Raw genomic sequence first — 12,448 nt, forward strand, 5'->3', positions numbered from 1 at the left:
ACCCCCCCATCCCTCTCCCCTCCCCCATTCCCACCACGCTTTCAAGGGGGCGTGGCCTCCCTCAAGCCCCTCCCTAAGCCACGCCTCCAAACCCTCTCTGCCCCAAGCCACGCCCCCTTTTCCCACCGCATCCCTTTTTTTTTTTAATTGCCGCGGCCCCTCCCCCCTTTCCCAAATTTTGGGGGGGCGTGGAAATCCCCTTCAAGCCCCTCCCCCAGGCCACGCCCCTCCCAAACCCCTTCGTTACATTTCCTCCCCAAGCCACGCCCCCAAACCACGCCCCCTTTCCCCTCCGCATTCCCTTTTGGCGCAGCCCCTCCCCCCTCATTTTCCCACGCTCCGAAGGGGGCGTGGCTCGGCCATTCAAGCCACTCCCCCTTTTTTACACTCCCCTCCCTAAGCCACGCCCCCTTTTCCCACCGCATCCCCCTTTTCCCGCAGCCCCTCCCCCCCCCATTTTCCCACACTCCAAAGTGGGCGTGTCTTTCCATGGGCGTGGCTTAGCGGCCGGCCACGCCCCCCTCCGCCGCATCCCCCCTTTTTGGCGCAGCCCCTCCCCCCTCCCCACCCCTCCCCCCCCCCCGTCCCGCCCCTCCCCCCATTCCGCAGCCGCAGCCGCCGCCGCAGCCCCCGGGGCCCCTCCCCCACCCACCCACCGACCTCCCCCCCTCCCCCCAAATTAATTAAAAATAAAAATAATTAAACCACCTCCCTCCCCCCCCCACCCCCCCCATAAAAAACCCCCGATCGGGGGGTCCCCGGCCCCTCCCCCCGCCCCTCCCCCACCCCCCGAAACCCTTCCCCTCCCCCCACCGCCATGAAGGACCGGACCCAGGAGCTCCGCAGCGTGAGCGGGGGGGGGAGGGGACGGGGGGGGATTTTGGGGGGAATTCGGGGGAATTTGGGGGGCGGGGGGGGCGGGGGGCGGCTGGGGGGGGAGGGGGGTTTGGGGGGAATTCGGGGGGTTTGGGGGGTTTGGGGAATTTGGGGGATTCGGGGGAATTTGGGGAATTCGGGGAATTCGGGGGGTTTGGGGGGATTTGGGGAATTTGGGGGAATTTGGGGAATTCGGGGGAATTTGGGGGATTTGGGGGATTTTGGGGTTCGGGGGGAGATGGAGGGTTTGGGGGGTTTGGGGGGTTTGGGGGGAAATTTGGGGGATTTTGGGGGAAATTTTGGGATTTGGGGGAATTCGGGAAATCGGGGGTCGGGGGGGAGTCGGAGGGTTTGGGGGATTTGGGGGGAAATTCGGGCGATTTTGGGAAATTTGGGGGATTTGGGGAAATTTGGGGGATTTTGGGGGAATCGGGGGTTTGGGGGGGAGTCGGAGGGTTTGGGAGATTTTGGGGATTTTGGGGGAAATCTGGAGGTTTTTGGGGTCGGGGGGAGTTGGAGGATTTGCGGCAATTTGAGGATTTTGGGGAGATTTGGGGGGAAAACCGGAGATTTGGGAGATTTGGGGAAATTTGGGGGCGTTGGGGGATTTTGGGGGATTTGGGGGGAATTTGGGGGTTTTGGGGTTTTTTGGGGGGAATTTGGGGGATTTTTGGGGAATTTGGGGAGATTTGGGGGAAAAATTTGGGGAAATTCGGAGATTTTGGGGCTCTGGGGGGATTTGGGGAATTTGGGGGAATTTTGGGGATTTCGGGGGAATTTTGGGGGGATTTTGGGGGATTTGGGGAATTTTTTGGGGGGTCCAAGGATGCCCGAGGGGGCTCTGGGGATGTTTGGGGTTTTTGGGGGGGATTTTTGGGATTTTTGGGGTTTTTGGGGGTTTTTTTGGGGGGGGGTTCGGACTGTGGGACCTGCAAGGGGCTCGTGGGGCACTGGGAGTCACTGGGAGTCACTGGGAGTCACTGGGAGATACTGGGAACCATTTTTGGGGTCACTGGGAGTTACTGGGATCGTTTTGGGACTTACTGGGAGTCACTGGGAGTCACTGGGAGCCACTGGGAGACGTTGTTGAAGTCACTGGGGGGCACTGGGAGTTACTGGGAGATACTGGGAGACGTTTTTGGGGTCGCTGGGAGACACTGGGAACTGTTTTCGGGGTTACTGGGAGTTACTGGGAGATACTGGGATCATTGTCGGGGTTACTGGGGGGCACTGGGAGTTACTGGGATCATTCTGGGACTTACTGGGAGTTACTGGGAGATACTGGGACCCATTCTGGGGGTCACTGGGGGTCACTGGGGGGCGGGATTATGTAAATGAGGTGGTGGGAGGGGCGGGGTCAGACCACGCCAGGGCGGGGGGGAGTGGGTGCTCTCAGCCAATCAGAGGGTGCAGGGGCGGGGATATGCAAATGAAGCAGTGGGAGGGGCGGGGGTTTGGTCCTGTCAGCCAATAGGAGGGTGCGAAGGGTGGGGATATGCAAACGAGGGGGGGAAAGGGGATTGGGGGCTCTCGGCCAATGGGAGGGTGTAGAGGGGCGGGGACATGCAAATGAGATGGGCTCGGGGGACAGGGAGCTCTCATCCAATGGGAGAGTGCAGGGGCGGGGTTATGCAAATGAGGCGGGTGAGGGGATCGGGGGCTCTCAGCCAATGGGAGATAGCGGGGGGGCGTGGTCTGTGTTTGGCCACGCCTCCCCCCGCGGTGACAGCGCCCCCCGCAGGCCAAGGACAGCGACGATGAGGACGAGGTGGTGACGGTGGACAGGGATCACTTCATGGACGAGTTCTTCGAGCAGGTGGGACCCCGGAAACCGAGCCGGGACCCCCGGAAACGGGTCTGGGACCCCCAAAAACGGATCCGGGACCCCCGGAAACGGGTCTGGGACCCCCGAAAATGGATCCGGGACCCCCGAAAACGGGTCTGGGACCCCCGAAAATGGATCCGGGACCCCCGGAAACGGGTCTGGGACCCCCGAAAATGGATCCGGGACCCCCGGAAACGGGTCTGGGACCCCCAAAAATGGATCCGGGACCCCCGGAAACGGGTCTGGGACCCCCAAAAATGGATCCGGGACCCCCGGAAACGGGTCTGGGACCCCCAAAAATGGATCCGGGACCCCCGGAAACGGGTCTGGGACCCCCAAAAATGGATCCGGGACCCCCGGAAACGGGTCTGGGACCCCCAAAAATGGATCCGGGACCCCCGAAAACGGGTCTGGGACCCCCAAAAATGGATCCGGGACCCCCGAAAACGGGTCTGGGACCCCCGGAAACGGGTCTGGGACCCCCGAAAATGGATCCGGGACCCCCGGAAACGGGTCTGGGACCCCCAAAAATGGATCCGGGACCCCCGAAAATGGGTCCGGGACCCCCCGAAAAACCCCAAAATACACCCGGGACCCCCAAAAGTGAGACTGGGACCCCCCAGTTCCCTCCGGGACCCCCAAAAATCCCCCAAAAATCCCCAAAAATCCCCCCAAAATCCCCCAAATCTCCCAAAATCCCCCCCAAATACCCCAAAATCCCCCAAAATCCCCCAAAAATCCCCAAAATCCCCCCAAATCCCTTTGGGATCCCCCAAATCCCCCAAAATTCCACCCAGGACCCCCCAAAAATCCCCCCAAATCCCCCCCAAATTAATTTGGGATCCCCCAAAATCCCCCCAAGACCCCCGAAAATTCCCGCCCCCCCCCCGAATTTTCCAAACCCCTCTGGGACCCCAGAAACCCTCCCAAAATCTCCCCGAATCCCTTCGGATTTCCCCCCAAAATCCCCCAAAATTCCCCCAAAAAATCCCCCAAATCCCCCAAATCTCCCCCAAAATCCCCCCAAATCTTTCTTGGGTCCCCCCCGGATCCCCCAGAATTCCCAAAAATTCCCAAAATCCCCCAAACGCAGGTGGAGGAGATCCGGGGCTGCATCGAGAAACTCTCGGAGGACGTGGAGCAGGTGAAGAAACAGCACAGTGCCATCCTGGCCGCCCCCAACCCCGATGAGAGTGAGCTAATTAACTAATTAACACCGTCATCAATTAATTAGTGTGGTCATCGGGCCATTTACGGGGTTATCGGGTAATTAACAGGTCATTAATGGGTCATTAATAGGTCATTAATGGGGTAATTGGGCGGCACAGCGCCATCCTGGCCACCCCCAACCCCGATGAGAGTGAGCTAATTAGCTAATTAACACCGTCATCAATTAATTAGCGCGGTCATCGGGCCATTTACGGGGTTATTGGGTCATTAACAAGTCATTAATAGGTCATTAATGGGGTAATTGGGCAGCACAGCGCCATCCTGGCCGCCCCCGACGAGAGTGAGCTAATTAGCTAATTAACACCGTCATCAATTAATTAGCGCGGTCATCGGGCCATTTACGGGGTTATCGGGTCATTAACGGGTCATTAATGGGTCATTAATGGGGTAATTGGGCAGCACAGCGCCATCCTGGCCGCCCCCAACCCCGATGAGAGTGAGCTAATTAACTAATTAACTAATCGACTTCATCGTTGGATCGTTAATGGGGTCACTGAGTCATTATTGCGGCCATTAATTGAGTTATTGGGTCATTAATTGGGTCATTAATGGGGTCCTCGGGCAGCACAGCGCCACCCGACGAGACTGAGCTAATCAACTAATTAATGGTCTAATTAATTAGTGAATGGGGTCATTAGGTAATGAACAGGGTCATTAATTCATTAGGGTGGTTATTAATTCAGTAACGGGGTTATTGAGTCATTAACGGGGTCATTGGTCAGTGGCTGGTCACTCACTGGTCACTCACTGGTCACTCACTGGTCACTGACCAGTCAGAGTGGTCACTCTGTGGTCACTCAGTGGTCACTGACCAATCCCTGACCAATCACTGACCAATCACTGACCGATCAGAGTGGTCACTCAGCGGTCACTCAGCGGTCACTCAGTGGTCATTACAGAGACCAAGCAGGAGCTCGAGGACCGGTCACTCACTGGTCACTGACCAATCACTGACCAATCCCTGACCAATCACTGACCAATCACTGACCGATCAGAGTGGTCACTCATTGGTCACTCAGCGGTCACTCAGTGGTCACTCTGGTCATTACAGAGACCAAGCAGGAGCTTGAGGACCGGTCACTCACTGGTCACTGACCAATCACTGACCAATCCCTGACCAATCACTGACCAGTCACTGACCAATCACTGACCAATCAGAGTGGTCACTCAGCGGTCACTCAGTGGTCACTCAGCGGTCACTCAGTGGTCACTCTGGTCATTACAGAGACCAAGCAGGAGCTTGAGGACCGGTCACTCACTGGTCACTGACCAATCACTGACCAATCACTGACCGATCAGAGTGGCCACTCATTGGTCACTCAGTGGTCACTCAGCGGTCACTCAGCGGTCACTCAGCGGTCACTCTGTGGTCATTACAGAGACCAAGCAGGAGCTCGAGGACCGGTCACTCACTGGTCACTGACCAGTCACTGACCAATCACTGACCGATCAGAGTGGTCACTCAGCGGTCACTCAGCGGTCACTCAGCGGTCACTCTGTGGTCATTACAGAGACCAAGCAGGAGCTCGAGGACCTCACGGCCGACATCAAGAAGACGGCGAACAAAGTGCGCTCCAAATTGAAAGGTGACCCCTGACCCCTGACCCCTGACCCCCCGAGTGACCGCTGAGTGACCGCTGAGTGACCAGCGGGTGACCACTGCCCGCTCCGGCCGCAGCCATCGAGCAGAGCATCGAGCAGGAGGAGGGGCTGAACCGCTCCTCGGCCGACCTGCGCATCCGCAAGACGCAGGTGAGGCCTTCGTCATCCTCGTCATCCTCGTCATCCTCGTCATCCTCGTCATCCTCGTCTTCGTCGTCGTCATCTTCATCTTCATCGTCGTCTTCATCATCATCGTCATCGTCGTCTTCATCTTCGTCATCGTCATCATCATGGTGACTTTGTCGTCATCATCTTCATCTTCATCACCGTCATCTTCATCATTGATATGGCCATTGTTGTCTTCGTCATCTTCATCGTCGTCTTCATCATCATCGTCATCGTTGTCTTCATCTTCGTCATCATCTTCATCTTCGTCGTCTTCATCATCATCGTCTTCATCGTCTTCATCTTCATCTTCGTCATCATCATGGTGACTTTGTCGTCATCATCGTCATCATCTTCATTGTCATCTTCATCACCGTCATCTTCATCATTGCCATGGCCGTTGTTGTCTTCGTCATCTTCATCGTCATCTTCATCTTCATTATCATCATGGTGACTTTGTCATCATCGTCTTCATCATCTTCATCGTCATCATCATCTTCATCATTGCCATGGCCGTTGTTGTCTTCGTCATCTTCATCGTCGTCTTCATCTTCATCGTCGTCTTCATCATCATCGTCATCGTTGTCTTCATCTTCACCTTCGTCATCATCCTGGTGACTTTGTCGTCATCATCGTCATCATCATCTCCATCATTGCCATGGCCGTTGTTGTCTTCGTCGTCTTCATCTTCATCGTCGTCATCGTCGTCATCTCCATCTTTGCCATCACCACCATCGCCATCGTCACCTTCTTCACCAGCACCGTCGTCGTCGTCGTCAGGTTCAGCAGCGCTGCCACCGTACGATCTCACCTGGCCCGTCCCACCTGGCCCGTCTCACCTGTCCAGTCTCACCTGTCTCACCTGTCCGTGTCTCACCTGTCCGATCTCACCTGTCTTACCTGTGCGATCCCACCTGTCTCACCTGTCCGTGTCTCACCTGTCTGATCTCGCCTCACCCGTCTCACCTGTGCATGTCTCACGTGTCCCAGCCCACCTGTCCCATCTCACCTGTCTGATCTCACCTGTCCCATCTCACCTGTCCATGTCCCACCTGTCCCTAGCCTGTCCATATCTCACCTGTCTGACCTCACCTGCCCCTCACCTGTCCCTCACCTGCCCCTCACCTGTGTCTCACCTGTCCCTCACCTGTCCCTCACCTGCCCCTCACCTGTGTCTCACCTGCCCCTCACCTGCCCCTCACCTGCCCCTCACCTGTGTCTCACCTGCGCAGCACTCGACGCTGTCCCGGAAGTTCGTGGAGGTGATGACCGAGTACAACGCCACCCAGTCCAAATACCGCGACCGCTGCAAGGACCGGATCCAGCGCCAGCTGGAGATCAGTGCGGGTCACCTGGGCTCACCTGGGCTCACCTGGGCTCACCTGGGCTCACCTGGGGTCACCTGGGCTCATCGGGGGTCAGGGGTCATCCAGGGGTCAGAGGGGGTCAGGGGTCATTGCAGTGGATCCAGCGCCAGCTGGAGATCAGTGCGGGTCACCTGGGCTCACCTGGGCTCACCTGGGCTCACCTGGGGTCATCGGGGCTCATCGGGGGTCATCCAGGGGTCAGAGGGGGTCAGGGGTCATTGGAGTGGATCCAGCGCCAGCTGGAGATCAGTGCGGGTCACCTGGGCTCACCTGGGGTCAAGGGTCATCCAGGGGTCATCGGGGGTCACCAGGGGTCAGGGGCTATCAGAGGGTCAAGGGTCAATTCTTGGTCAAACAATCATTGGGGGTCATGGGGTCACCAGGGGTCAAGGGTCATCGGAGGGCCAAGGGGTCAGTGGGGGTCAGAGGTCATTGGGGTCAAGGGTCATTGGGAGGTCAGTGGGTCACTCCAGGCGGTTCAGAGGTCATTGGGGGTTCAAGGGTCACTCTGAGGGGGCGTGGTCAGTGTGGGTGGGTCAGGGCTGACTCTTGGCGGTCAGAGGTCACTCTGGGGGGGTCAAAGGTCACCGCGGCCAGCCCCTCCCCCCCACCCCCAGCCGGCCGCACCACGACCAACGAGGAGCTGGAGGACATGCTGGAGAGCGGCAAGCTGGCCATCTTCACCGACGACGTGAGTGACCGCTGGGGTCGTCTAAAGGTCACCGGGGTCACCCAGGGGTCACTGAGAACCACTGGGGTCACAGGGGGTCACTGGGGGTCACTGGGGGTCAATGGCGAGCTGGCCATCTTCACCGACGACGTGAGTGACCGCTGGGGTCGTCTAAAGGTCACCGGGGGCACCCAGGGGTCGTTGGGACCCACTGGAGGTCATTTGGGGTCATTTGGGGTCAGTGGGGTCATCAGGGTCACCCAGGGGTCACAGGGACCCATTTGGGGTCACCCAGGGGTCATTGGGGTCGCTGGAGGTCACTGAGGTCACGGGGGGGGTCAACGGGGGCAGCTGGGAGCAACTGGAGCTCCCCGGTGACCACCTGGAGATCTCAGGTGACCCCTGACCCCCCGGGTGACCCCCCGGGTGACCCCCCGGGTGACCCCTGTGACCCCTGTCCGGGCAGATCAAGATGGACTCGCAGATGACCAAGCAGGCGCTGAACGAGATCGAGACGCGGCACAACGAGATCATCAAGCTGGAGACGAGCATCCGCGAGCTGCACGACATGTTCGTGGACATGGCCATGCTGGTCGAGAGCCAGGTCAGAGGTCACCGGGGGTCACCCGGGGTCACCGGGGAGTCACCAGAGGTCATTTGGACCCACCAGAGGTCAACGGAGGCCCATTGAGGGTCACCGAGGTCCACCAAGGGTCACCAAGGAGATCCCAAGGGTCACCTGGCAGTGACCAGAGGTCACCTGGGAGGGGGTCAGAGGTCAACTGGACCTGCTGATGGTCACCTGGGAGAGGTCAGGGGTCACCTGAACCTAGTGAGGGTCACCAGAAAGGGTCAGAGGTCACCTGGAGTGAGCGGTGGTCGCCCGGGAGGGGTCAGAGGTCACCCGGGAGGGGTCGGAGGTCACCAGGGTGACCCCTCAGTCCCCCCCAGGGCGAGATGATCGACCGCATCGAGTACAACGTGGAGCACTCGGTGGATTACGTCGAGCGCGCCGTGTCCGACACCAAAAAAGCCGTCAAGTACCAGAGCAAGGCCCGGCGGGTGAGCGCGGGGCCGGGGGGGCGTGGTCGGGGCGTGGCCCCGCCCCCTGGAGTCACCGGGGGGTGATGGGGGGGGACGGGAAGTCGGTGTGGTCACCAAAAGACCAATATGGCCGCCATGAATCCAATATGGCCGCCACAAAAGCAATATGGCCACCAAGACCCCAATATGGCTGCTAAGAAATCAACATGGCCGCCGTGAGTCCAATATGGCCACCACAAAACCGATATGGCCACCAAATAAACCAAAATGGCTGCCATGAATCCAATATGGCCGCCACAAAACCAGTATGGCCACCAAGACCCCAATATGGCTGCCATGAATCCAATATGGCCGCCGTGAACACAATATGGCCGCCACAAAACCAGTATGGCCGCCAAGACCCCAATATGGCTGCCATGAATCCAATATGGCCGCCATGAACACAATATGGCCGCCACAAAACCAATATGGCTGCCAAGGCCCCCAAATGGCCGCCGAAAACCCAAGATGGCCGCCGTGTTGGGGGTGTGGCCATTGATGCTTCTCCCTTCTTTTCTCCCCTCCCCCACCGGCTCCCGGATTCGCCGAAAATCCCAAATTTCGTCCTGGAATCGCCGAAAATCCTGAATTTTTCTTTTTTTTTTTTTTTTTTTTTTACCGGATTTGCCGAAAAATCCCGAAACTTTTTCCCGGATTCGCCGATAAATCCCAAAATTTTGTCCCGGATTTGCCGAAAACGCCGAATCTCGACCCCGAAAATTCGGGACCAACAGAAGAAGATCATGATCATCATCTGCTGCGTGGTGCTGGGCGTGGTCCTGGCCTCCTCCATCGGGGGCACCTTGGGCTTGTAGAGGCCCCTCCCCCCCAGCCCCCGAAGCCCCTCCCCCCACCCCCTCATGGCGCCCCCTCCCCCGCCCCCTTTGGCCACGCCCCCACCTCGTTAACGACGCGCATCCCGAACGAGATGGCGAATAAATTAAAAGGAATATTAATTTTTCGGGGGGGGTGGGGGAGGGGGGCGGGTTTTCGGCGGCGCCGGTGAAATCTGAGCGGTCCCGGCTCGGCCTTCGTCCATCATCATCGTCATCATCATCATCATCATCGTCATCATCATCATCATCATCGCCACTCTGCCACGCCCCCCCACGGTGACATCGGCCACGCCCACAGTGCGGGGGATGGGTCGGGTTGGGTTGAGTTGGGTTGGGTTGGATTGGTTGGGTTGGGTCGAGTCGGTCGAAGTTGGGTTGAGTTGGGTTGGGTTGGATTGAGTCGGTCGAAGTTGGGTTGAGTTGGGTTGGGTTGGATTGGTTGGGTTGGGTCGAGTTGGTCGAAGTTGGGTTGAGTTGGGTTGGGTTGGATTGGTTGGGTTGGGTCGAGTCGGTCGAAGTTGGGTTGAGTTGGGTTGGGTTGGATTGGTTGGGTTGGGTTGGCCCATCCCAGTTGGATTTGATTGGTTGAGACAAGTGGGGTTGAGTTCGGTTGGTTTGGGTTGAGTTGGTCAAAGCTTGGTTGAGCTGCGTTGAGTTTTTTGGGTTGGGTTCAGTTGAGTTGGGTTGGGTTGAGTTGGCTCATCCCAGTTGGGTTGAGTTGGGTTGGATTCGATTGGTTGAGTTGGGTTTGGTTGCGTTGGGTTAAGTTGGGTTGAGTCGACCCATCCCAGTTGGGTTGGGTTGGGTTGGCTTTGATTGGTTGGGTTTGGTTTGGTTGAGTTGGGTTGAGTTTTTTTGAGTTTATCGAGTCGGGGTTAACTGGGCTGAGTTGGATTTGATTGGTTGAGTTGGGTTTGGTTGAGTTGGGTTTGGTTGAGTTGGGTTTGGTTGAGTTGGGTCATCCCAGTTGGGTTGAGTTGGGTTGGATTTGGTTGGTTGAGTCGGGTTTGGTTGAGTTCAGTTCAGTTGGGTTGGGTTGGGTTGACTCCGCCCATTCCCACCGCGCCGGCGCCATCACAGCCCCAGCGACCCCCCCTGACCAGTCCAACCATCACCCGCCCAACTGGTTAACCCATCACCCACCAGTTCAACCAGTACCCAGCTGGTTAACCCATCATTAACCAGTTCAACCAGTACCCAGCTGGTTAACTTGTCATTAACCGGTTCAAACCAGTACCCAACTGGTTAACCCATCACCCACCAGTTAACCCAGTACCTAACTGGTTAACCCATCGCTGACCAGTTCAACCACTACCCAACTGGTTAACCCGTCTTTAACCAGTTCAAACCAGTTCCCAACCCATCACCCACCAGTTAACCCAGTACCCATCTGGTTAACCCTTCACCAGCTGGTCAACCCATCACTGACCAGTCAAACCAGTTGCCTCCCCACTGGGTGACCGGTCACTCATTGGCCAATCAACCCCTCCCCCACCGCGCTGACCAGTGCTGACTGACCGGTGATTAACCAAGTGACCGGTAATTAACCAAGTGACCGGTGATTAACTGGGCAACTGTTGAGCGACCTCATCAACGACCCAACGACCTCATTAATCACCCAATAAACCCATTGATGACCCAGTGACGTCATCGGTGACCACGTCACCTCATCAATGACCCAATGGCCCCATTGATTGATTGCCCAGTGACGTCATCAATCGCCCAATGACATCATCGATGATGCAACGACCTCATCAATGAGCCAATTAACTCATTGATGGCCGAATTAACTCATCGATGACCCAACGACCTCATCAATGACCCAATTTACTCATCAATGACCCAATTACCCCATTAATGACTCAATTAACTCATCCATGACCCAACAACCTCATTAATGACCCAATTAACTCATCGCTGACCCAACGACCTCATTAATGACCCAATTAACTCATTGATGACCCAATTACCCCATTGATGGCCCAATTAACTCATCCATGACCCAATTACCCCATTAATGACCCAATTAACTCATCCATGACCCAATTAACTCATCAATGACCCAATTTACTCATCAATGACCCAATTACCTCATTAATGACCCAATTAACTCATCCATGACCCAATTACCCCATTGATGGCCCAATTAACTCATCAATGACCCAACAACCTCATTAATGACCCAATTAACTCATCGATGACCCAACGACCTCATTAATGACCCGACGGCCGCGTTGATGACCCGATGACGTCATCAATGACCCGACGGCCTCCCTGATAACCCAATGACATCATCAATGACCCAGTGGCTGCATTGATGACCCAATGACGTCATCAACAACCAAACACGCCCCTCCCCCGCCCCCACATCTCCCCCCTCCCCCCACCGGCCGAACGCCTCCCTCCCCCCCCCCCGGATTTCCCGCCCCCGCGCCGAGGCCACGCCCACCCCGCGCCCCTCCCCCCACCCCCTCAACGCCGCCGCCGGGCCGTGGGGGGCGCCCCCTGGGGGATCCCAAACCTCAGCGCTGCCCCTCCCCCACCCCCCGGGGGGACGGGGGCGCCCGCCTGGCCCCTCCCCCCCGGCCCCTCCCCCCGCGCTCTGTAACCGCCCCCTCGTGGTCTGTGATGTCTTTGCTACGAAAGCCATTGCCACAAACGCAGCCGGCTCCGCCTCTTCTTCCTCAGCGGCACCTTCCTCTTCCTCCTCTTCCTCCCGCGCCGGCGTCCAAGATGGCGCCCGGGGAGCCGCGGGAAAGCGCGGGAGTGTTAATTGAGATCTTAATTGGGGGGC

At 57.6% G+C, this 12,448-nt stretch overlaps 1 protein-coding gene across 1 annotated transcript; it reads left to right on the forward strand.

Annotated features, from left to right (window-relative positions):
* Positions 1-741: 741 nt before the first annotated feature.
* On the forward strand, positions 742-12,239 carry LOC136305748 (syntaxin-1B-like). Its single transcript, XM_066209063.1, has 10 exons — positions 742-847; positions 2,618-2,692; positions 3,795-3,894; positions 5,443-5,517; positions 5,610-5,683; positions 6,931-7,039; positions 7,683-7,756; positions 8,202-8,339; positions 8,687-8,797; positions 9,553-12,239. The coding sequence occupies exons 1-10, from the start codon at positions 818-820 to the stop codon at positions 9,631-9,633; spliced, it is 867 nt and encodes a 288-aa protein (XP_066065160.1). The 5' UTR covers positions 742-817; the 3' UTR covers positions 9,634-12,239.
* Positions 12,240-12,448: the final 209 nt, after the last annotated feature.

The sequence above is a fragment of the Chamaea fasciata genome, unplaced genomic scaffold (assembly GCF_029207755.1).
Source record: "Chamaea fasciata isolate MVZ Bird 193981 ecotype frontalis unplaced genomic scaffold, bChaFas1.0.hap1 SCAF_618, whole genome shotgun sequence".
NCBI lineage: Eukaryota > Metazoa > Chordata > Aves > Passeriformes > Sylviidae > Chamaea > Chamaea fasciata.

What these genes read in the sequence shown, in the direction of transcription:
- LOC136305748 (XM_066209063.1), top strand. Translation starts at nt 818, where the DNA reads ATGAAGGACCGGACCCAGGAGCTCCGCAGC. An exon ending in CCAGCGCCAGCTGGAGATCA is followed by an intron (nt 7,040 to 7,682) that starts GTGCGGGTCACC and finishes CCCCACCCCCAG; the next exon opens with CCGGCCGCACCACGACCAAC. An exon ending in TGGCCATCTTCACCGACGAC is followed by an intron (nt 7,757 to 8,201) that starts GTGAGTGACCGC and finishes CTGTCCGGGCAG; the next exon opens with ATCAAGATGGACTCGCAGAT.